Source organism: Phalacrocorax aristotelis, chromosome 25 (genome assembly GCF_949628215.1).
Source record: "Phalacrocorax aristotelis chromosome 25, bGulAri2.1, whole genome shotgun sequence".
Taxonomy (NCBI): Eukaryota; Metazoa; Chordata; class Aves; order Suliformes; family Phalacrocoracidae; genus Phalacrocorax; species Phalacrocorax aristotelis.
The window spans coordinates 3,000,432-3,024,848 of NC_134300.1; the positions used below are offsets into that span (position 1 = coordinate 3,000,432).

Consider the following 24,417-nt stretch of genomic DNA (forward strand, 5'->3'; position numbering starts at 1 on the left):
GAGTCACTCCAGATCCAGCCGCGGCTGCTGCAGAAGCATCGCACCGGAGCCCCCCCGCATCGGAGCCCCAGGGTCCAGCCCTTGCTCTCGTGCCTCAGTTTCCCCTCCCCACCCACGCCCAGCACCCAGCCTCAGCCCCACAGAAACCCCACAACCTCGGGGGACCACGGCCCGTCCCCCGCCTGCATCCTCCCGGGTGACACCAGGGCTGGAATCCCAGAAGGAAGAAGAAAATCCCACAGGACTTCAATCTCCCGTTGCACAGCCGCCACAGGACGGCCCGAAACTCCCCCGGAGCCCCGGACACCCCCAGAGTGCAGTTTCGGGGTGACACACGGATCCTGTCCCTGCACTGCGGCCCCTTTTGCCTCCATTTTGGGGCTTTTACCTCGCAAACGGAGCAAATCGATGCCAGACCCGGCTCCTGCTTGTTGGAGGCGGGGGACAGAAAAAGCCGCTTTCCCATCCAGATCCTCAGCGACAGAAAGTCACGCTAAAGGCGGGATTTCAGAAAAATTTTGCTTTTTTTCCCTTAAAACAGCCTTTTTGGAAGAGCACCAGGAGCTGGCCTAACCTCAACCTGGTTGAACGTTAACTCGCCGTCTGGAGAAGCCGGGGTTTACTGGATTTATCCCGCTCACTGCCAGAGATAACGCTACCGAGGCACCGGGAGACCCCCACGTCCCGGCAGAGCCCGGCGCTGCGGGGCAACGGGAGCCATTTCGGCGACCTTGCCCGCAGGCGGCACCCGGCGAGCCCCGGCGCGAAGCCACCCGCCCCGCTGCGGGGTGCGCGGGGGCAAAGGGCTCCTTAAGCAAATAAATGTCCCTTTTTCTCCGCGTTTCCGAGCCCGGCGGCACTTGACGCTCACCAAGGGGACGGGGACAAAGCCGCGTGGGCAACTGCGAGAGACGCCGGCGGCTCTCGGCGTAACGAGCGACGGCGAAAAGCCACCGATGCTGCCGGGAGGGGCCCCCGCTCTTCCACCTCGATTTCCCAGCAGAAATCATTGCCTGCGGCAAAGGAAACGGCCCGGTGGTGCCGAATCCGGCGCTGCGAGCCCCGCGGGATATGGGTGGGATGCACCCGCGCAAGGTGGGATGCCCCCACGAGCAGCTCCCAGGGAAGGGGAGAAGTCGGAAGCCGGAGCGGAACTGTCGGAAAAACGCATCCAGTGACTCAAACGCAGGCGGCAGCTCCAGCCGGAGCACTTTACCAGAGGCAGCTGTGGCCGTTAGCCCAGCGCGGGCTCGTTCCCGGGCGGGGGCCCAGCTGCCGAGGCTGGGTTTTAATTAAATCTCGGTCCCAAAAGCAGAACCAAACCCTCGCAAGGCCACCCTGAGTGTCCGGGGGGCACGTGGTTACGCTCCTCCTTTCACCCAGAGCCTAATTCCTAACTTCTCATTTCCTCCCTGTGTACAAACCCCTCTGGCCAGGGTTTGCTTCTGCTTCCCCCTGCCCTGCCATAACCCTAAAACAGCCCCAAAAATGATGGAAAGAAGCCCTGAACAGGCGATCGGCCACCCCAGGGCAGGATGTGGCCGGTGGGGAGGCTCCGGTGATGCCCGTGGGGGGGTCCAGTGCCCCTTCCCGCATGGCAGGGTCAGATCCGGGCACTGGAAAGCCCCGCGGTGCCGTGAGCATCACGTGGAAGGGGGAAGCAGCGGCGGCTCAGCCCTAAAAAGTCAGGAAGGGAGGAGATGGGGGTGCTCCAGCTGCAGAGGGGACCCCACGGCCCCAGGGCAGGAACCTGGTCCCCCCTCCCCAAGGCCGGTGCACCCCAGCACCAGCCCCTTGCCAAAACCACTGACGGGCATCACCGCGGGGATGCAGCCGCCCCACAGCATTGCGGGTGTCGGATCCCAGGGGTCCCCCCCCCGCCATGGCCCGCAGCCCCCCAACATCACGCGGTCCATCCCTGGCATGAGCAAGGGCCAGCCTGGTGTCGTGTGGTGCTCAGGCAAGACCCGCAGTGGCAGCGACGCCCCGGGACCCCCACGGGACCCCCGGGGCTGAGCCGTTCCCATGACTCACCCTGGGCGCACGACGGCTGTACATGGCTGGGGGTCCCCGGGGACGGGCCCGTGCCGAGCCCCCGCAGCAGCAGCGAGCTCGGCCCCGGCGGCTGGGATTATTATTTCTTCCTGAAATAGCATGGTCCCTCCCCCCGGCAGCGTCCCCGCTCCCCACGGCCGCTTCCCAGCCAGCGCCCGGCCCCGCGGAACCCACACAAGGCCCCAGCTTGACCCCCCCAGGGTGGTGCTGAGTGCTCTCTGCTCCCCCCCAGCATTTTGGGGTCCCCTCTATTGGGTCCCCCACCAATGTCCCCCATTGAGCTCCACTGCCCCACTCCAGGGGGACCCCAGGACCCCAGAGACCCGTCCCCATCCCTCTGCTTGGGACCCCCCCCAGCTACAAGCACCCGTCTGCAGAGCGTGACGCAAAATCTGTCCCGTGTCCCCCCCACCCGGCCCGGGGATGATGCTGCCTCGGCCCGTGGCGCAGCCACAGGGACCCCCAGCACCACCCCCGTGCCACCGGCCACTCTGGGGTGGGCGCCCCGCACCCCAATCCCCCCTCGCCCCAATCCCCCCTCGCTGCTTCGCCGCCTGATGCAATCACCACGTGCAGGGCTCGGCGTCCCACTGCCTCTGACCCGCTGCCTCTGTCCCGCTGCCTCGGCCCGCATCGACCCACTTTCCCCATCCGTCTGCCTGAGGGGGGCCGGATCCGGAGCACCACCAGCCCCCAGCCTTCGAGCACCCTTCTCCCTCCCCAGAGATTTTGTAGGATGAACTTAGCTAAACCAAGACTTGGCAAGAGCCTGGCCTGAGCAGCCCTTTCCCGCTGCTAAATAAAAATAACACAAATAATAATAATAAATCCTGGATTTAAACCCATTTGTAGCCCTGGTTCAGCACGGAGCAGGGTGGGACGAGGATGGAACGGTCCCGACTGTGGGGTCCAGACCATGCCAGGGAGGGTTTTGGCCCATCGGCGCTGCGGGGGGAGCGCAGCCCCCGAGATGATGTTAACAGCTGGCCGTTAATCCAGCTGGCCGCTGCCCGGCAGGGAGGAGGCAGGATGAGATCAGGGGCCGGGGGATTAATGGCTTCACAAGGTGGCAAATGGCAACCCTGAGGGGCTGCCTTGGGGCGGGGGGGGGTGGCGGGGGTGGCAAGGTGGGCTTCACCCCCCAGAAGCGGGTGGCAGGGGGGTGGTCTGCAACACCACGGGGACATAAAGCCACCGGCGGCCCCTCTGCCGCCGAGGTGCCGCACGCAGTGCCGTGCCTCAGTTTCCCCCTAAGCTCCTGGCTCCGCGGGAAGGGTCGGGGTGGCTGTGGAGGCCCCCCCCCCCCCCGTGCCCCCCCACTGTCCCACGGCCACCCAGACTCCACCTAAGCACCCCACGAGCAAGCACCGCCTCTCTATGAGAAATGGGGAAACTGAGGCACAGGGGTGGGGTCTCAGCAAGGTCCTGCCGCCCCCCCGGGCTGGGAAGGAGCCGGAGGAAAATGTCCCAAATGAAGGACTCGCTGCAGGAAACCGCGGGGCTGGAGCGGAGGGGCCCGGGGGGGGCGTGCGGGCGGTGAGCGCGGCGCGCAAACAAGCGCCCCCGCCGCCAGGAAAAGCCTCATTTCCTCGGCCGTGGCGAGGGCCGAGCCCGGTGACCCCCGGCGGGACCGTCCCCCGGCCCGCAGCGGGCAGGGGGGTCCCCGTACGGCCCCCCCCCCCCCCCCCCGCCTCGCTGCCGGCGGAGAGCGGCTTTGCCACCGGTGCCCGCCGCCGTCGGCACTCGCCACCCGGTGCCCTCCCCGGGGGGGGCTCCGGCTGCACCGTGGCGGCGTGAACGTGGGGACACGGGGGCGACGGCAGCGCCACCGAAACCGCATCGCCGGTGCCCGGGCGGGATCCGGTATCCGCCGGGCAAACGCCTCCTTCCTCCGTCTCCTTCGCCGAGGGAATCTGGGGTTCCCCCCCCCCCGCCCTTTAGAACCCCAAGTACAAAACCCAGCGATGGACGGTACCGGGTGGGAGAGGGGAAACTGAGGCACGGCTTCCCCAAAGGGCAGAGCATCAAACGACCCCCCCTCCCACCCCCATCGCCGCATTTCGGGGAGCGAACCGCCCTGCCACCCCCTCCGCCTCCCCTCCCTACCTTCGTCTTCCCCGTCATCCTCTTGATGAAGCTGAGGGTCCGGCCCAGGGGGGTCTGTTCCCAGCTCTGGCTCCTCGCCTGCCCCTCCAGCTGCCCGCAGCTCCCGGCGCCGAAGCTGCAGGAGATGGAGGATCCAGCCTGGACAATCCCCCTCTGTCCCTGGCCTCTGCAGGGCCGGGAAACAGGGAGGAGCGAGCCCAGCCGCCCCGGCCTCCCGGCTTCTCCGGGGTGGCTGCTCCGCTCCCAGCTGGGTCGAGCACAGAGCCCTTTCTGTTCGCCCCGAGCCCCGCGGGGTGCGGAGACACCCCCCCCGGTGGCTACATCCCCTCCTCGGTGACCCCCACCGGGTACCTGCTCTGTAATTTGGGGAGCAGGGCGGTGGTCCCGGCTGGTATGGGTGCAGCCGCAAGGTTGTGGGGTGCTACAGGCAGGGACACCCCCCCTTTCCTGGGTGGTCCTGCTCAGGACTGGCCCTGGTTCCTTGGGGACACCCTCGGTGGGGGACAAGCCCCGCTCCCAACCCATGGCTGGGGACACGGAGGGGACGGCGCAGGGGCCGCACAGCACCATCCTTTCTGGCAAGGTGGCGGGGGGGGGCCGGGGCCTGGCCCCCTCTGTGTCCCCGTCCCTGTCCTCGCTCGTCCCCCGCGGGGCTCCCGGCCAGCCGCGGGCACGACGGTGCCCGGGAACAACCGCCCTAATGAAGACGGGAATGGGCTGTGACAGGCGCCGGGGACACAGGGGGGCCCCAAGCAGCGGCACAATGCCCTGCCGGGGGGGGCTGAGCATCCCGGGGACGGGGGGACACACACCGTCCCCTCCAGCCCGCTCGTCCCTGGGGATCTGCTCCTGCTGACCCCGATGCCGGCGGTGAGTGAAGTGTGTCGGGTCTCGGCCTGACCCTGTCGCACACAGCCACCCCCTCCCCTCTCTGCAGCCACAAGCGACAACAACAACAGAAAAGCCCTATTTGGGCCAATATTTTAATCTCTACATTTCCCCTGGGGGCTCCCTGGTCCCTGAGCTGCCTTAACTTACACCCCAGCACAGGGGTACAGTGTCCCCCCCCAGCCCAGTGGCTGCGTCTGTGTGTCCCCCCAGACTCACCCATTGACCAGGCTCTGCTGGGAGGCGAAGGGGGAAATTTCTGCAACAGCAAAAGAGAAGGTGAATTAAAAGAGGGGCCAAAGCCCAGCAAGAGAAGCTGGCTCTTTCGGTCGGTGAAGCATCTGCCGCGGTCCAGGGCTGCCGCAGGGCCAGGGGGATGAGAAATAATTAACTTTGGTGGCAGCAGCATTGATTTTGGGTCATTATGAGGAAGGTTTGAGCAGGGATGAGGATGCAGCGCCAGAGGGGCGAGACGTGGGGGCCATCACCCCGGTCCTGCCCGGGGGGGGAACATGGGTGCCACCACTCACCGTCTCCATCAGGGAAGCTGTCGATGATGCTGAGCGATGCCGATTTGGAGAGGCTGCAGGCGCTGGCGCTCTGCCTGGCCCGGTATGCTGGCAGCCTCCGTGCATCCTCCTGCCAGTGGTGATGGGGTTGGCACCGGGGCCACCGGCTCCTGGCCCTGCCACCCTCCACCTGCCCTTTGGCAGGGCCCGGTGGGTGCCACAGGGCAGCTGCTGGTCCCCAGGATGGTGCACCCAGGCTCATACCGGTGCCGGATGGTCCCAAGGCTCATGGGCTACCTATTTTCACCTCCCTGCCATTGATCCCCCAAATTAAGCTTCTCCCAGGGGATAACGCAGCTTGGGCGGGAGCATCCCGGACCCAGGGCGATGGCAAGGCCACCTAGGATGGGGCTTTCCTGGGGACCCATCATGATCCCCTGTCCCAGGGTCCCCTGCCCTCACCCAAGCTCAGCCCCTGAATCCATCCCCCAGCTGCAAGAGGAGGTGGGTGCTGTGGGATGGGGCACCCTGGGGTGGCAGGAGGAGGGGGAAGGGGCTCCTACCTGTGCCCGCTGCACATCAGCCTCATCCTCCTCATCCTGGGAGAGCAGGGACTCCAGGTCATCGTTGCTGTGGATGAGGGGGGCTCGCCGGGGGTCCCGCCGGTGCCGCCCCAGCCTGTCCAGCTGCTCCGCGCTGGAGTCGATGTCATCGGGGCTCAGGCCTTTGAGACTCACACTGTGACAGGGAGATGGGGACCCTGAGCTGGGGGGGACACACCACCGGGACCCCCGCCCCTGCACGGTGAGCCTTGCTCTAGCACCCGGCTTTTGGGGCATCCCCACCCAGAGTCAGAGTCAGGTCAGAGTAAGGGATGCACATCTCTGGGGTGCAGCCAGGGACGCTGCACAGAGGACCCCGACCCCGGGATCGGGGGGGGGGGGTCGGGAGCAGCGGTGCAAGGGCAGGGAAGCGGGGCTGGCTGCGGGGCTGGGCTGGGGGCCCAGGGCAGGTCACCGCTACCTGAGCTGGTCGTAGCCAGGGACTCCACGCAGCTCCTTGCCCGGCTCCCAGCTGTGCCGGCGGAAGGGGTCCTGGGAGCGGATGGAGGTCCGGAGGGCACAGGATCGCCGCAAGGGCACCCCCCGAAAGTGGTCTTCATCCTCATCTTCCTCCTCTTTCTCCCAGCCAGCCTCGGCGCTGGGGCGGGGTGCGGTGACAGGCTCCAGGGCCGACATGCAGCGACGTTTCTGACCCGGGACCCCGCAGAGGGCACCTTCACAGGGACCCAGGAAGATGTCGGGACCGTCCATGCTGCGCTCAGGGCCAGACGCTGCGGGAGGGAGGAGCGGAGGCGTCGGGGCCGGCCAGCCCAGCCCTGGCGTGGGGCATGGAACGAGTTGGGGGGGTCTCAGCTGAGCTCTGCAGCTCCCCCAGATTGTTTTTACGGCCTCTCTTGGAGCTTTAAACAGCTTTTAAAGCTTATGATGGCCATAAAGAGGAGCTGCCCTTCCCGGCCGCGTCCCCCCACCGGCGCTGACCTTGCCGAGCCCCACGCACTGCGCGGGGCCCCCCGAGCCTGCAGTGCTGGCGCCGCGATGGAGAGGGTTCCCGTCCCCCCTGGCCCCCAGCCCTGCACAAACATGGCCGGGGTGGGGGGCCGCAGCTGGCAGGAGCACACAGAAACACCCACTCGAGGCTGAGCACGGCCCCGCACCTCGCTGCCGGTTACTCATTAAGCGCCCAGGAATTTGGCTGGGATGAGAGCTGCTCCTCATCAGCTTGGCTGGGGGGCATGAGCAGTTATAGGGTCCCACCACCCCAGGGTGACCCCACAACGATGCGGCCTCTCCACCTGGATACAAAACCCCCAAATTTCCACCTCTCCGGGGTGACGCATCCCCCCGGAGCAGCCGTCCCGCGGGTGAGGATGCTCAGGTTGCTTTGCAGTCGCTTGGGGACCGGGGTTTAGTGTGGTGGCATCTGGCCCCTGCGTGTGGTCCCAGCACGGCAGCAGGATGGGACCCGGGGTGGTTTTAGCCTGGCTGTGCCCCCCCCACACCAAAGGCCACCCCAGGCTTGGGGAGCTCCCGAGCACCACCTGAGCACCCTGACTCCCCCAGACGCCCGGGCTGCCCACACCAGGCGGCTACAAAAGCCCTTAAAGAAAGGCCACTGTGGGGTGTGGCTCTTAGCCCCCCCCAACCCCGGCTCCCCATCACGCCCGGTCTCTCTGTCTTGCAGCAGCATCAGTGCAGCGCTGCTGGCCCTGCCTGGACCACGTAACCCCTCCGTGAAGTAAAAATCCCTTCTGCTGCTGTTTGCAAGATGGAGCCAGGGCTGCAAACCCCAGCGGAGCACCCTGACCCCCGCGCCCCAGCCCAGTGCGCCGGTCCGCGCTGCCCACACCTGCCCGTAATCCCAAAATCCCGACGCCAGCGGCCGTGCCGGTGCCCGAAGCATCCCCCGGCGCTGGCACATCCTCCCCTGGCACTGCCCAGCCCCGACTCACCCCGCTGCGCCCGAGCCCTGTGGGCAGCTCTCCCCCCAGCCAGGCCGGTTTGGGACAGGGAGGGAAATGGGATGAGATCAGCCACTTTCCTGTTTTCACATTCCCAGCCCAGTCAGCTGATTAAAAAAACCCCACTTTCCTCTGCGTCTGCCCATCATCTGCCCTTCGATCTGCCCAGGACCAGACCAGAACAAGTGAGAGGCTTTACCATAAATAAGAAAGAATAAATAAATAGCAAAGATAGCGTCCATCACTCGGTGGCACTTCCGCCACCGATAAGCGTGGCTCTCCCCAAAAGCACACAAAAAGACCTAGTGATTTATGGGTTCCCAGGCTCGTACAGGTGTTGGTGCCCAGAAAAAGCAGCCTGGATGCCCAGAAGCTTCCCAGTTTAGTGCCAGAAAAGAGCTGGGGATCTCAGGGTGTAACCCCAACCTCCCGCGCAGGGAGCCGGCAGGACGCCGCACGGGATCCTGGAGCGGCATCACGGCTGATCCCCCAAATCGAATCCCCACCCTGCGGGCAACCCTCGCCTTCGCCTGCCCCCCTCCAGCCTGCCGCAGAGCCCTGGGGTGCACCCCTCCATCCCAACAAGCCAAGCCAACCCCATCTACCACCCGTCGGCACTGGGACGCTGGCAGCAGCTTCCCACCAGCACGGCTCTCTCGCGGGCAGGGCTCTGCGGCGTTACCCGCTTGGTGCCCGGATGCCTCGGTGAGATGGGCTCCTCCGGCCGGGAGTCGCTACCGCCCCGCAGCGCTACAAGCCCGGCCCCGAGATGGCCTTAAGGTCCATGTTTGTGTTTCAACCCCCCTAAAATGTCGGCGAGCACCAGCTGGAGAGCAGCGAGGAGCCTGGGGATCGTGTTACCCGCAGGCTGTGCTCGCCGGCGGCCTTCGGCTCCTGATGGGATGTGGGGACGGTGGCACGATGGCTCAGCCCAGCCAGGGGACAGGGACGTGGGGGGGATACGCTGCTCCGTGCTGAGAACGGCCAACGCTCATCACTGGAGTGCGTGGATGGGGTTGGGACCGCCGCGGGCTCCTCCGGCCCCACCGCCCGCTCCAGGGCAGCGCCGGGTCCTGGGGACGTGTCCCCAGACACCCTGGGTGCCAGGCGGGGCGGAGGGCAACGCGTGGCACGGCACATCCGACCTGTGCTTCCAGGCAGCTCCGACAGCACTTTGGACCCAGCCAGAGCAGTGAGCGCCAGGGCAGAGTCACGGCTCCCAGGGGAGGAAGCAAGAAGTGAGGTCTTCCTCCTAAAAGCCACTCCAACCTGATGCCACGGAGGGGTCCGTCCTCTGCCGAGGACGCAGAGGAGCCGGCGGAGGGTGGACGCGGCCCCGCGCCAGGGGGGATGTGGGTGTCAGCACGTCGCTCCCCATTTCTTTCCAGGCAGAGCCGGATTCCCCAGCCCCGGCGAGGATTAGCCGCCGGCCACCGGCTTTCTCGGTGGTGGAGGATGCTCGTGCCGGCCACCATGGCCAGACAGGGCGGCGGAGGAGCGGAGGTCGGAGCAACCGGCTCGAGGGTCACGACTGTGCCCTGTGGGTCGAACCCCCGCGGCAGCAGCGCGGGAGGGGGGACGCGGTCGCACGGGAGCCGCCATAGCACAGGGCAAAGGGCAGGGAAGGTGCCAGCCAGCGGCTGGGGGGCACAAAGCGGGCGAGGTGGGGGCTGCAGCACCCACGAGCGGGGCCGGTGGCTCCCGGGTGGCTCAGGTCACCCCCGGGCTGCCGGGACCGTACCTGTCAGCAGTGTCCCATGGGAGCCCAGTCCTGGCAGCGATGCCCAGCGGTACCAGCCCTGCTCCAACTCCCCAACTGGGCGCCCTCCTCCTCCTCCCCCTCCCTGCCTCTTTCACACACAAAATAAACCAGGAACCACTTGGCAAATCAGATCCTTTTCCCTGTTAACCCTTTGCCCTGCATCGATGCAGATCCGTCCTCACCAGCGGACACGGACACGTACCCCCACTGTCATGGGGCACCCCAATTTCAGCCTTGCTCCCCATTTCTCTCCTCCCTTAGCCATCAGCTGCAGTTCTGTGCTGGGCTGCAGGTGGCCCGAGCACAGAGCAGCCCTCCTATTTCCCACTCCATCACGTTTTAGGGGGCGAGAAGCACCTTAGGGACCCCCTCAGGGTCAGAACTGCCCCTTCCTGGCTCCCGGGAGTCCTTCCCATGGCAGCCCGTGGGAGTTATGAATAATCCATCTCAGGCTGTAGCAACAGGCAGGAGCTGGGCAAGCCCAAGGCACCGTAGGGCGAGGAGCGTTACTCTGTGCCTCAGTTTCCCCATCTCCCAAAGGTGGGAATTTCCTTCCCCCGGGGAGCTTTGGCACGGCACAGTCAGGCTTTCCCAAACCCACACAAGCTGCCGTCGGCTCAGGGCTGAGCTTTGAGCAGCCCATGTGGGTGTGGAGCAGGGCACCCCAAAGCTGCGATAAGGGCAGGGCGAGCGGAGGTGACTCAGGCTCGCAGCGTCACGCTGCCCACGCAGCGCTGTCTGCCGTGGGGCCGAGCCCCGTCCGCTCCCTGCTGCCGTGGGGCCGAGCCCCGTCCGCTCCCCGCTGCCGTGGGGCCGAGCCCCGTCCGCTCCAGCTCCGCATTAACCCTTCGCACAGGACCCCGGGGGCAGCAAGCCGTCGGGCGATGCTGGAAGGCTTACGCACCTTGGACAAACCCAGCACGTCCGGATGCCGGCGGGATTTCATTTCCTGGGAAAAGCCACCGTGAAACGAAGCAGCCGCAGACGGAGCAAACCGATCCCGCGCGAGAGGCACCTGCGAGCGATAAACACCCCGGCGCGTTTAATCCCCATCTGCCAGAAATGGCCTGGAGGTTTTGAAAAGCTCCCCGCAGCTTTTGTTTTGAGGTGTCCCAGCGCCGCTGTCACGTGAAGCACCCGCTCCGCGGAAAAATGAAGGAAAATAGATAAATGCCCTCTCGCCGCGCAGGGGCCGGACCGTGCCGCTGCAGGCGGGTCCCGGGTCCCCCAGCCCGGAGCCTGCCTGCCCCTTGGCACCGTCCCTCTGCTCGATATTCCTCAGGCTAAAGCTTCAGCCTGCGAGGAACACGTTTGTTTTAAACAAACAGGTGGCACCGAGGACCTTTGTGCAGCTTTTGGGAGAGCGGTGCCAGGAGGTGACGCCTACCTGCAGCACCCGGGGCAGAGCTGGCTCGGCTCCGCTGTGCCCTGCCCTGCGGGGAGAGAAACCGCAGCGGCCGGGCTGCAGAACAAGCTCCCAAGTGTTTTCTGAAGCCGTCGGGATTTTAGCTGGGACTGCTAACGCGAGGCTCGGGATCAGGGGCCAAGCCCTTCCCCAGCTCACGCGCTGCGTTCGGGGCTGCACGGGAGTCATTTCGGCTGCTGGTTTTCAAGCACCCGAGGCACCGCAGGCACGGAGGGGCCCGGGCACCGAAACGCTGTAGATATTTCCAAGGGGTTTCTGGAACCGGCCCCTCTTCACCAGGGTGCCGGGGCGCAGGAGGAGCGGGCGCGGGTGTCCCCAGGGCGCTCATCCTGGCTCTGAAGCTCTACCAGAACACACCAGTACCAGAGGCGGCTGTCACCAGGACAATTCACTAGGACAATTCAAGGCTCAAAGAAAAGCACTACTAGTAAAGAAACAACCCCGACAACTCCTCTTCCCATCAGTCTCCCACCAACCCCTCCCCGGCCTGCCCTCAAAAGCCCAGACCAGCGCCCTGCTGGTAACAGGCATTGGTTACCTTCGCCCTTTTCTGCCGGCGGGTCCTGAGGGCGCAGCCCGGGCGGCTGCCAAAGCAGGCAGGAACAGCGGACAGACAGACGGTTTGCGGCGGGAGCAGCCTTACCTCAGCCTGGCGAGGCGATCGCCGCTGCCGGGCACATCCGAGGGGGCTGCACCACTCAGACCTGTCAGCACGAAGCCCCCCAGACCCTTCAGATAGTTTCTCGAGCATCAAACAGCGACCGTCTCCCTAATGCCGCCGGCTGCGACACTGGCCAGGCAAAACAAAGGGTGCAACCGGTGGCAGCGAAGGTTGGGGCGAGGGAGTGAGGAATCCCAGCTTGGAAACATTGTTCTGGTAACAAAGACACAGTGTTCGCTCCGGCACGGCCCGGGATTTCTGTCCACCAACACGAAATTCTCGGCTGCCAGCACCGTGCTGGTGAGCGGGGCCGGACGCACGGCCAGGCCGGGCTGAGCGGTGCCACGGGAGCCCTTGCCCGAATCTCGGGGCAAAAATCAACCACCCCTCACCACGCGCGGGTCCCCTGAGCCAAGCCGTCGCCGTGCCACTTACTCCCTCCGGAGAAAAAGCATAAATCCGTGCCCGACACGCAGCCACAGCGTGATTTATTTACGGCGGCGAAGAGAATCCTTATACTCGTGCTTGAGGCTGTCAGGAAAGCTGGTGCGAGGTACCAGCCCCTCGGAGCACAGAGGGATGAGACAAAGCGGTTTCTGCTCTCCCCGTGCTCCCTCTGCTCTCATTCTTGCACTTATTTTACTGATGGAGTAACGCACTGATCTATTTTCATGCCCTTTAGCTGCTTCTGGAGGCAGCCAGGTGCCTCCAGGACCTCCTGATAAAAGAAAAGCAGGCTTCTTTTGTGGTGTGTGTTTTTATTACAAAGCCTTTGGTTCCTCAACACGCCTCAGAGCGACCAGGAAAGAAGAAAAGAAGCCATAAACAACCAGACACACAGCAATTAAGTGCTCGCTGAAACACCACCGCGCTTCCCATGCCCCACCTCGCAAAGGGGGAGCTCTGGCAAGCCTCCCTCGAAAGGAGGTGTTACCAGCACCAGAGCTCCTTCCCACAGGTGTTTCGGCGAGGCAGGCAGCGCCCGGAAGAGGGGCCCCCCAAGATGCACAGGGTTCAGCTCGAGGAGACGGCAGCAGGCGGAGGTCCGTGCGGCCGAGCGGAGTCCGGCAGGCGGCACAGACGCCACAAGTGCTGCAGAGCTGCGCCCCCACAAATAAGCTCCGCCGGGCGTTAACACATTGGTGGCACTCTGCTCTGAACATGCCGAGAAAGGCGCTTGGCCGTGCGCTTTTCTGTGGTTTTGTCTTCTTTTTAAGGGAGAGGGCAACACGCCGCTGCCATTGAAGCGGCAGGGCTGAAGCGTAGCCCTGGCGGTGCTTTTGCGGGCTCCTGCTGATCCAAACCCACCTGCAGTTCTGGGTGGGTTAGTGTTTGCTCTCTCCTGAGCTCTGGGGTGCCGGTGGCATTTGGCTTTGCTCGCTTCTGCTTGGCCTCGGAGGTGTCGTGTTTTCTCTCGCTCAAGTCCCACAGCAGCAGCGTCGCGAGGGAGGGCATCACGCCGAAAGCTGCCCAGTCTGGCTGGACGGAGAAACTCTTAGAAAGAATTCCAAACAAATCACACGCAGCTGAGTTATAACCATCAGATCTTCCACCCCCGAAGCTTCTGGCCCAAATCCCACAGGGGCAGCTCCCTCACAGAGGGAGCTGGGCTGGAAACTGCTCTGTCTGAGGTATTTTCTTCTGGACAACTGGTACCCGTTAACTACAATCCACGCTGGAGCTTTTCAGGTGACTGTAGGGCAAACCCAACCCACCACGAACGGGCACTGCGCTGGGCTGCACGATCGCCGCAGAGCGATTTCAGTTATTACTTGAAAGATACATATAATGCGAGGTGAGAACCTCCTGGCAAACTCCCGCCGAGCCAGGATTCCTCCCCGCCCAGGAGGGCTCACAAAACCAACCTAAAAAAGGGGAGGAGGATGATGGTATTTGCCACTTTTCCTTCTTGCAACAGAGCACGTGATTTAAGAGTGCAGGGACACGCATCATCTCCTAACAAGCTTGAAGAGCACAGTCAGGCGTAGCTGGTGTCCAGGGGGGGCTACAACTGCATGAAGGGGTAAATGAAATCCCTCGCCATCGTCTGTCCGCCCTCCTGAGCCAGGTACACGGTGGTAGCGGTGGTGAAGTTGAAGTAAACAGCTTCAAGAGGCCGCAGAACCGCGGCGTGGGACACGCCGCTCGCTCCGAGATCTGTAACTTAAGGGAAACAGTCGCGTTTCATCGAAGGACGGAAAGTTGGGAGATGGGTAAAGAGGATCAAACCAGGTGGCAAAGGCAGTCCTGCTACAAAATCCAAGTGCTCTGTAATTACAGACACCCAGACCCATCCAAGGCGGATCCAGCCGCTCCCAGCACCCACCACCGTGCCCGGGGTCCGGCACGCCACAATCTCAGCGGCAACAGGCGAGGGGAGCAGAGCTGCAGGACGTTTAGGGGTAAGAACGAGCGCTGGGAGGGGAGACATTCCAAACCAGGGAAAGATATCGAGCCATCTGGAGCCACTTGACATCAAACATCCCAGAGACAATGCCAGACTCCTCCAGGGGTAAAGAATCACCCGACAGCTCCGTATTTAAGGCAGCACTAAACTCAGCAAAGAAAGGGGTAGGAGGAGAGTCCCAGGTTTGGTATTCTGCTCGCTGAGGGACTGAGCCATAGAGGCATGGCAGCTCTGTGCTGACAATAACAGCTGGAAGGACTGACTTCTGAAACATAAAAGGGCACTGAGACAGGGAGGAGAGTCAAGGTGTGTTACAAGGAAACTGCAGAAAGAGGAAGGCAAAGCTGAGAGAAAAAGAGTCAGGAAACTGGATGTCAGAAAAAGCTCACAAAGCCAAGAAAGAGCATCTGTATGCACGGGGAAGGGAATGTCACAAGATGAAACACGAGGATCTGCGCCGTGCAGCTAGAGCAGCCACGAGGTGAAAGCAGGAAAGAGCGAAAGGAACAGGAAGGAGAAGGCAAATCGTGGGGTCGGACCTTCACGGGCTGGTGGTGAGCTCAGAGCTAGGGGGACGAAGGCTAACAGCACACCATGGAGCCGAGAAACAGCCTCCAACCTCGCAGACACGAAGACCTGCTCCTGGTGAGTATGAGACAAGGCTTACCTGGCACCAGCGGCGCAGGTGATGTGCCGCGGGGTCCGGTCCTCACAGCACACCCGTTTAATTGGGATTTGGAGAGCAGGAGCCTGGCCCCGTCCTCACAGTGGGCCACGCAGAACAGGGCAAACACAGCAAGGATCAGAAGCCTCATCTAGAAGTAAAAAGGAAACAGAGTATTATTGGTGATTTTATTGCAAAGAGAACACAAATGGGACAACTGAGCGAGACGACTCAGGCCTTTGCGTGCAGCAGGACACGAAGAGCTGCGTACTTCGCAGCAACGCGATACGGGATGTCACAGGGCAGGCAGGAACGGCCCTGGCACCGCAGCTGCCCCCCAGGTACTCACGTTCTTGCTGGAAGGTGCACAGGTACCGGCACAGCACCGCCTCAGCGCGGCGGGCACGGCAGAAGAAAGGACCGCTGTCTCCCTTTTGAAATCCCCGACAGGGATCTCCCCTGGCACCGAAGCGGCATGGTGAGGGACGGGGCTTTCCACCACTGCCTGTGCCACCTCAGACAAGACAGAGCTGGTTCTTCTCCCCATCCCTCTCAGAAAGCAACAATTCCAGCCACCGAGGTACGACCAACTCCCGCCAGCAGCCTTTCTCACCCCAGAACTCCCGGCTTCAGGGCCGCACATCCCTGGTTCCCTGAGCCCAGCACCTCCAGAGGTGCCGCACAGAGAGGACGAGGAGACCCCACTGCCATTACACCGCTCTCGGTGCCAGGGGACCCTTCCCTCCCCTCTGCCGCAGGCTCCACCCCAGCGTTTCCACCCCGCACAGCCCGGCCAGCACCCTGATAACCAAAGAACCCCCCGATTTCACCTGCAGGACCCAGGGCCCAGACACCAGCGCTGTCCCCAGCTCGGGGACACCCCCACAACCTCAGCAGCAGACCCCGCTTGGCCCCCATGTCCCCAAAAAGCCCACTCCTAAGACATGCCCCCCAGGGATCTCTCTGACCCCCCCGACCCCTCTCAGGGCTCCCCCTCCACAAACCTCCTCTATTCCACAACCCCTCCACCGGCCCCAGACCCATTACAGCCCTCCCCTGCCCCAAAGACCCCCCAGAACCTCCAATTCTCCCCCTCCACATATCCCCCCCAGCCCCACAGAGACCCCAGCTCTCCCCTTCCACAAGCCATCCCCTGCTCCACAGATGCTCCCCAGCCCCACAGACCCCCCCAGCCCCCTCAGCTCCCCCCTCCACAGACACCGCCAGCACCACAGACACCCCCAAGCACTTCCAACTCTCTCCCTCCACATACACCCCCCAGGCACCCCAGCTCTCCCCTTCCACAAGCCAACCCTGCTCCACAGACACTCCACAGACACCCCCCAGCCCCCTCAGCTCCCCCCTCCACAGACATCCCCCAGCCCTCCCCTCTACAGGCAGTCCGCCCCAGCCACACAGGCCCCCCAGATCCCCCCTCCACAGGCGGTCCCCCCCAGCCCCACAGGCCCCTCAGCTCTCCCCTCCACAGGCGGTCCTCCCCCCCAGCCCCACAGGCCCCTCAGCTCTCCCCTCCACAGGCAATCCCCCCCCAGCCCCACAGGCCCCTCAGCTTCCCCCTCCACAGGCAGTCCCCCCCCAGCCCCCTAAGCTCTCCCCTCCACAGACGCCTCTCCAGCCCCACAGACCCTCCCCTACCCCAGACCCCCAGCTCTCCACTCCACAGACACCCCCCCAGCCCCACAGACCGCCCAGCTCTCCCCTCCTCAGACCCGCCCCAGGCCCACAGGCCTCTCAGCTCCCACCCACAAACACCCCTCCCCCGCTCCACAGGACGGACGGACGGACGGACACACACACCCCCCCCACCCCCCCCCGCCTATTAACCCCCACCCCCCGGAACAGGGAATCAAGGCCCACCCACCGGAAGTCCCCAGTGACCGGAAGTGTTCCCGCGCCCCCCCGCGGCACTCTGGGAAATGTAGTTCTTCGCCGCTCGCCGAGGGGACTCCGCGCATGCGCGGCGCCCCTCTTCCCCCCTCGGGCCCTGGCTGGGGGGGGCGCAGGGCCGGGCCGGCGGGAGGGTCGCGGCGCCGCCTGGAGCTGAACATACACGGCTCTGCCACGGCCCGCGGGGCCCTGCTGCCCCCCAGAGAGCCCGGGGTGGGGGGCTTGCTGTGGCCTTTCGCAGGGTTCGGCCCGGGTTTGGGGTGTTTGGGGGCGAGGGGGGGCAGAGCCGCAGTGTTTGGGGGCCGCCAAGGGAAGGCGGCTGCTGCAGAAAGCTCTGGGTCCCGGCCGGGCTTGTGTGGGAGCCGTGGCTGGGGGTCCCTGGGGGTCGCTGGGGGTCCTGGGCTCTGCGCTGGACTCGGGTTTAAAGTTCTAGAGGGGCTCAAAGACTGAAACGGGGATCCCAGGGAGAATAAAAGGCACAGAGAGCCCTCTGGGGCACAAGGGAAGCCGGAGCGAGACTTGTGAGGGGACCCAGAGGGTCCTACGGCCGTTACAGAGACAAAAGGAAGCCTGGGGAGGAGAAGGGGAGCTGGAGGTGGGGTCCCAGCAGAGCACATCGGGTCTCGCAGGGCGAGGGACTGGATCGAAGCGTCCCAGCGAGCCTCGACAAGGACAAGAGCAGCGCTCCGGGATGCAAAGGATGCTGAGGAGGGACCCCCAGCACTGCCTAGTGCCCACCCGAACCCTTCTAGTGCCCCCAGTACCCCCCCAGATCCCCACCACCCTCAAGAGTCCCCCCAGTACCCTCCCAGAGTCCCCACAGAGCCCCTCTGTGTCTCCCCGGAGCCTCCCAGCACCTACCAGAGCCCCCAAGGCCTTCTTGAAATTCCCCGATTCGCTCCCAGAGCCCCCCACCCATATCCTCCAAAGCCTTCAGGGACCTTCCAAGCACCCCCAAGCTCCCCAGTGCTCCCAAGGCCATCCCAGAACATCCCAGTAACCCTGCTGAGCGCCCAAGTACACCCTAAAACTCTTCACGACCCCCAAGAGCCACTCAAGTCCCTCCCAGTGCCTGCAAGAACGCTCCTCATGCCCCCCCATACCCTCCCAGTTTGTATGTGTGTATTAAATCACAGAATGGCAGGGGTCGGAAGGGACCTCTGAGATCATTAACTCAAAATATATCTTTTCCTTGGTTGCGTGAGGGTCTCGGCCCATCGGCTCTTAGCTGGTTGAAAACACGATGGGTTTTGATCCCCTTCCAAGGGCAGAGCTGGAGCTGTAGGTGTGCAGTGGTCCACAGCAACCTCCATGCTTGGAGAGGAGATGTCTTTAGTCGATGGGGTTTTAAGAATGAGCAATGCTTTGGCAAAAGGGTTTAAAAAACCCCACCAACCCAACAATAACTTCTCTGGAGAGCTCGGACACAACTGCAAAGGCCAATAGGCGATGATTTTGACAGGTGATGTGAGCATTCCCAAATGTCACTTTGCGGGCGGAGGCTTGTTCAGTTCCCCCACCTCCCCCAAGGTGGCAGTGGCACCTCAGGCCAGCACAGCGCCCAACTGAAGATAAAAGCGATTCGCTAAAGTTTGTCAGGGAAAAAAACCACAAGATGTGTTTTTTAAAGCCTATGGTGCGTACCTAAATGTGAAGAAGAAGTGTTGGTGAACTTGCGATCTCAACCAAGGTTTAACAGGAAAACCTTTCTCCTTCAGAATTGGTTTTACCGCCCCTGTTGGAAACAAGTGTTCGACGATGGGTTGCGTTACGTCGGTGCGATGGAGCTGAGGCGCCAGTGACAGCGTTTATATTCCGATATCATCATTGTGAGAACTTACATCATCCTGACACCAGGGATGTCAGCTGCTTTCTCTCCCCACGCTTTCGGCAGCGGCGTGGTGGTCTGTATCCTCCATTCCCAAATCACAGACATCGTTTGGAGGGAAGCATCATTTGTGGAGAGGTTTTGCGAGAGGTCCTTACATGGGGCAGCACTGCCAGATGAGCAAGTACGAGCTGGAATTCCCTCTGCCACCCTTTCCTGCCTCCAGAGACCAGATTTTCAGACAGTGAAATTGATCTTTTATTTTTCAAACAAATTCTGCAATTTCATCAACATCACACAGGGATAAAATGTGTCATCATAGCAGTACTCAATGCTAAATCGGACAGAGGAAAACCACGATCTGTCATAACTGTAGGTATCGCAATTTCACTCTGAAAAATCCTGGGTTTCCCCCAGAAGAAGTCACTAGGCACCCGTAAATCATATTCCAAAATCCTCCCACGCAAGGGGCTCCCTCCTGGCCTGTAAGACAGGCTGATCTAACAGAAGGACTTTGCCCCCAGCGCCAGAAAATGGTTCTTGAAATCAGTAGATCCGTGCAAGCGTAGCATTAGTGATTTAACCGCAGCCTCAGGAGTCCTCTCTGCAGCACAGGGTCCCTCTATATCAGCGGGTAAGAGGCGTAACTGGCAATCCCGCAATGGTTCGCGTGGTTTCTCGACATGCGGATGTAGCCCTTGTCACCAAAACTCACGCCCCAACTTTTGGGACAGGAAACAAACAGACATGAGAAAGGTTAAATTCCTTTTTCTGTAAGTGAAGCAGCAACTTTATCAACATCACAGCGCCGAAGTGGTTTCATTAACTGCTTTGTGGGATTTCTAATCCCTATTTAAGTTACGACAACACTCATCACCATAAGGGAACTTAAGGTGGGTGCAAGTGTATTTTAAATGCACCTAAGGTTCCGCCACGCTGCTAGGATGGCATAAAGGTGCTTAGACATGGCTAAGCGTGAATCCTTAGGGAATGATTTAACGACCAATACCAACTTTCAACTTTATAACAGCCCCCGTTGCACAAGCACGAGGGGTTCAATGATCTCCCTCTCATCCGTATAAATATCGGTCGTTATAAAATTGTGAGGGTGTCAGTTTGAGCAGTGGGAGGTCACCCGGGAGAAGCCTATCCCTATAGATAGCGAGCATATAGGTAACAAGAGTTCGGTGATACACAGCTGTGCCTCTACCTGTTTTTCACAAGCCAGTAATCCTTGTCATTTAGGGTGCCGTAGCCGATCACAAGCACTGCGTGATTCACCTTCTGCGTGCACTGGGGGTCATCATACACGCCTGGAGGAAACAAAGGAGTTTGGAAGCATGTCATCAGACCCCGGGACCTCCCCTCTGAGTCATCAGTGTGACTCAATTCAACCTCCACATAGTCACTAACGCTGCGGTCATAGATTTTGTCATATTGGTGCCTTCATCCAGGAATTAAGCCCCAACTTGCCGAATTCTGCCAAACTTCATAAGCTTTACATGCAGAAAGACACAGAAGACTGTGAAGAAGATCACCAGGGTAGAAGGACATACCTGACCTGTACAAGAAGAAGGTGGGTTGGGTGGCGTCAATGGCGACAGAGACTGGTCCGATGTTGGCTACAGCATCTTTCAGGGCTGCTTCGTCGCCATACGGGAGCTCAACGTACTTGGAGCAAGTGGCGGCTCGTGTGGAAACATTGTACTGGCATGTCCCATTCTGGTAAGAACGAGGAGGAGTTGAGGAGTGTGAAGAATCCAGCCAGGAACATCTCAGGACTTTCAGGTACGTGTTTTTTATCAGCCCTCTTTTACCATGTGCTACCCCGTTCTTTGCTTTTCTTTGACCACCATTTTTCTATACACAGGGCTACAGAAAAGGTGGCTGGCAGGACCTGAAGAGACCCTTTTGCCCATCTCGCTTCCCCACACCAAAAGCAGCCAAACAATTTCAACAAGAGTTCTCTGCCTTTTTTCTAGGAACCTCCGATGACAATAATTCCACCACTTCCCTAGAGAAACTGTCCTTGCTTCCTCATCCTTCCCATCTGAAGTCTCGTGTTTAACCTAAATTCCTTCTATTGTAAATTAAGCCCAGGGCTTCTCATTCTCCTTCTGGACCAGAGAACAGCATCTTTCGTCTCTGTAGCTGCCCTACGCATGTTTGAAGACACATGTTCCGCTTTTCTTTCTTGGACTAAGCTGCTGTTACTTTGACCTGTTTTCAAGGCAGCCGGTCATTTCAGAGCATCCCATTGTCTCTGGCCATCACGACCCTTTGCATTAGGATCTTTAATTTCTTATGGCTCTTTCTTTATGACCTTGCAGCAGTCATACAGCATCTGCTGCAGGCAACTTTTAAAAAACAATTGTATGAACATCGCTCACTGGAAACCCCCACCCACTGAAATGGTAGAGAGATCAATATCCCAGTTTAGAACCATAGAAGATGGAATAATACAGACAGCTGAGAACAGGACCCGGGACTCCTGTCCCGTTTTTCCCTTCCGTGTAGTACGTTGCCTAATAATTTAGGTAGGACAGAAATAAGCATGTAGAAGCTCTGGCTCCCAGTCCCAGCCTATGAGAAAAAACAAAAGTTAAAGGTCCCTTCCCTGGGCCTGAAAGAATCAGCTGCAAAGGCTGAGGTGACGACATGAGACTGGTAGAAACCAAGACGGAGGGAAATCGGTGGGAGATGAGGAGAAGGGCGTCTGCACAGGAAAACAGAACAAATGGCTGTGTTGCTTCCATGCTCAGGTGTTTTTCTGCAGATTTCCCGTGCGCTCTAGATCTGATGCCTACCTGAGCCGTGTAGGGGTAGGACGCATCCGAGTCAATCCCTTGGTTGTCAATGATGTACTGGAAAGCTTTGGTCATGAAACCTCCACTGCAGCCTTTGTTCCCGTACATCACAGAGCAGTCAACGAGGTTCTGGGCGCTCAGAGACACCAGCTTCCCCGTCTTCAGCTTCACCTGGGCTTCCAGGGCTCCCACGGCACTGAACGCCCAGCACGACCCGCAGGTGCCCTGCAAACGCCCCAGAGATGCTCAGATGCTGCTTCACAGGACCAAGGCAAGAAGAGGCACAAAGAGAGTTTCAAACCTGGTTCTTCACATCCGTGACGCATCCCTTCTCCCTCCAGTCCATGGTGTCAGGGACTTTGCTGCCAAGCTGCGGTCGGTACGTGGAGGTCCGGTTTGGCCGAGGGGCGACGTTCAGCCCAGTTAACAAAGCCGCCACCTCCTCGCTGGTCTGGCGGGAAGAGAAAACACTGGCTCATGATCTCCTTGTCCGTGGTAAGTCCTACACCAGGTGTGTTGGAGGTGGATTTCCCTTGAACAGTCTGAGCTGCAAGAGTTAGCAGGTTTGTGGAGTCTTTGGCTTTTTATTTTTTACATCTAATTTCTAGCTGTTCATTGGAAAGGGCAAGAAAAAAATACAAAGCTTAAATCCAGCGCCAAAAATCCCTAGAAGCTCATATTAAACAAGACTGCAACGTTGGGACATTGAAGAGGGATGATTTGCAAATACATATAATGACCAGGACCAGGTCCGTGCACCCCAAATGCAGCATTAAGAAGGAGTTATTTCCTCACACCAGATTGCCTCATGCCAGGAGGTTGAGCACAGGAATGTCTGAGCAGTTTGTCCATGGCTGCTGGAGTCCACAAGAGGATGGGCTGAGAAGGGTTGTTGGGAGTTTTTCCACCCCGACCCACTTATATTCCTTGTTAAATCAACCTCACAGGTAATTTGAGACAAAGACAAGCCCCTTCTCAGCAGCATGGCCGTCACCTACCATGTCTCCCAGGTGGTTCATGGCCAGCTCATAGGAGTGCAACCCCAGGGAATGCTCCAGATTATGCAGCGTCACCAGCCGCAGGTTCCTCTCCCACGTTGCTCGCCGGTCCCCTTCCTCTTTCTGAAAACAAACACAGCCTCATGATGTGCAGCAACAGCCCCCGCGGCATCTCATCATTTTTATCCCACAGAAGGTTGTCGGGAGCCCCTGTCAAACCACCCCTGGGAGCCAGCAGGGCTTCGAAGCGCTGGGCGATGCAGCGGGTGGTCAGAGCAGCACCCCCCACACCAGCACCCCACGCCACCTCCCCAGCGCCCCTACCTCGTGGCGGTACTCCTTGCCGTAGGTTTTCTTCCAGAGCTGCCAGTGCCAGTCCAGCACGGGGTCGGGGTGTCCCTGTGCCAGCGCAAGCGCGGCCAGGAAGGCGATGGAAACCAGCAGCTTCATCCCGCTCGGCCGGGACTGGGGAATCGGAGCAAGACGGCACGCACGCTGGGAGCTGAGGGCTCAGTGCCGGAGCTGCGCTTGACCCCTTAGCAACAAATCCGGTTTGGTAAGGGAGGCAGAAAGGTGATGACATCCCTGACCTGGACTCCCTGGCATGCCCTTTGCGGGGTTTCTACACTAGGTGATGCCAACAGCTCCTGTCCTGCCTGCCCAGACAAGCAGCCAGCAGCGGTGCTGCCAGCCCTGCTCACCTGCTGCGTACCCCCAACCCCTGTGAGATGGGGAGAGAAATCCCAGCTGAGATTCAGAAACTTCCCCTGGGAGATGTCTGCTGGAACCAACCCCTGCCCGTGTGGACACCGACACGCAGGGACACATCCAGACACGCACCTCATCTCACGGTTCCACCCTGCCCAAGAAACCCTCCCCGAAGGAGGCTTACACGTTGCCTGGTCAGGTGGCTGTTTTGACAAACCTGTGTTTTCCAGCACCTTAAAAAGCGAAAAAAAAAAACCCAAACAAATCCTATTTTCATTCAGCTGATGTCCACCCGCTCCTGAGGATGGGCTAATATGTACAAGTCAGCTACCCAGAGAGGGCTTGGAGGAGACTAGAGATAAGATGGAGTCAGAGTCAACATAAAAATATTGTTCCTTTAGTTTTACTTCCTCAAAGCTTGGTCCTCCCAGAGGGGCGTTAAAATCCAAAAGCACCCGGCATACCTGAAAAGGCTTCTTCTGGTGGAGGGCACCGATCTTCAGCTCGCCGGCAGCGCACACATGTGGGGTAGGGAGAATGCCAAGGGACAAATCCAGCACCACCAGGACGCTCAGGACCTTCAGCACACGGCAGCTGCAACTCGTCAGACAAATCACGAGTCAGGAAATGAGGAAATGCTCTGATTTCATTTTCACTTAGCTGGGAAGAGGGTTTGCTGTGCTAGTCATGGGGTTATTTGAAGCAGGACCCTCAATACCAGCAGAAAATTATTGCAGCTGAGAGTTTCCTGTTTCCAGCACACCAATTATTAATGGCAAGGCTCCCACGGTGGTTTATGTGGCTTGTGCGGCCAGTGGGCAGGAGCAGGAGTCGCTCTTCTCTGGTAGGATTTTTGCGTTTTTCTGATCTGGTGCTGAGCTAAGAGACAGGATGAGATCAAGCACGAAGCCTCACTTCTGGTTTGAACTGGGTGGGCTTGACCTCCCACCCCACCTCAGGGCATACCAACCAGACCAAAGCCAGCTCTTAGGAGCAGAAAAGAAATCACATTTATTCACTTTTCGGTGGGGTAGCACAGTTGGGAAGGCATGGTTTCAATACAGTCATGGGATGGAGCTGAGCTGGCCAGCCTCAGTGCTGCATGGACAGCAGGAGATACACCTAATACACATTACATTGCAGTCAGGCTGAAAACACGGTCAAGCAAA

At 60.7% G+C, this 24,417-nt stretch overlaps 2 protein-coding genes and 1 long non-coding RNA gene across 9 annotated transcripts; all 3 read right to left on the reverse strand.

The window, feature by feature from the left end:
* Positions 1-485: 485 nt before the first annotated feature.
* LOC142048210 (uncharacterized) lies at positions 486-9,915 on the reverse strand. Its single transcript, XM_075074882.1, has 7 exons — positions 9,821-9,915; positions 6,582-6,891; positions 6,122-6,296; positions 5,580-5,688; positions 5,269-5,308; positions 4,162-4,276; positions 486-1,154 (listed from the first exon to the last, which is right to left on the reverse strand). Exons 2-7 carry the CDS (start codon positions 6,869-6,871, stop codon positions 576-578), a joined length of 1,308 nt encoding a protein of 435 aa, XP_074930983.1. The 5' UTR covers positions 6,872-6,891; positions 9,821-9,915; the 3' UTR covers positions 486-575.
* A 2,751-nt stretch (positions 9,916-12,666) lies between these two features.
* LOC142048220 (uncharacterized) lies at positions 12,667-16,036 on the reverse strand. 7 transcript variants are annotated; one of them, XR_012657433.1, is made up of 5 exons: positions 15,613-16,036; positions 15,271-15,513; positions 15,003-15,150; positions 13,794-14,091; positions 12,667-13,403 (listed from the first exon to the last, which is right to left on the reverse strand). It is a non-coding gene; the product is annotated as an uncharacterized LOC142048220 (long non-coding RNA). The 7 variants fall into 7 exon arrangements; XR_012657437.1 differs by having other exon boundaries at positions 15,271-15,504; positions 15,830-15,966; XR_012657436.1 differs by having other exon boundaries at positions 15,830-15,966.
* A 2,040-nt stretch (positions 16,037-18,076) lies between these two features.
* On the reverse strand, positions 18,077-24,242 carry LOC142048422 (cathepsin S-like). Its single transcript, XM_075075277.1, has 8 exons — positions 23,713-24,242; positions 22,865-23,075; positions 22,541-22,663; positions 21,844-21,993; positions 21,543-21,767; positions 20,292-20,457; positions 19,946-20,048; positions 18,077-19,457 (listed from the first exon to the last, which is right to left on the reverse strand). The coding sequence occupies exons 2-8, from the start codon at positions 22,988-22,990 to the stop codon at positions 19,358-19,360; spliced, it is 993 nt and encodes a 330-aa protein (XP_074931378.1). The 5' UTR covers positions 22,991-23,075; positions 23,713-24,242; the 3' UTR covers positions 18,077-19,357.
* Positions 24,243-24,417: the final 175 nt, after the last annotated feature.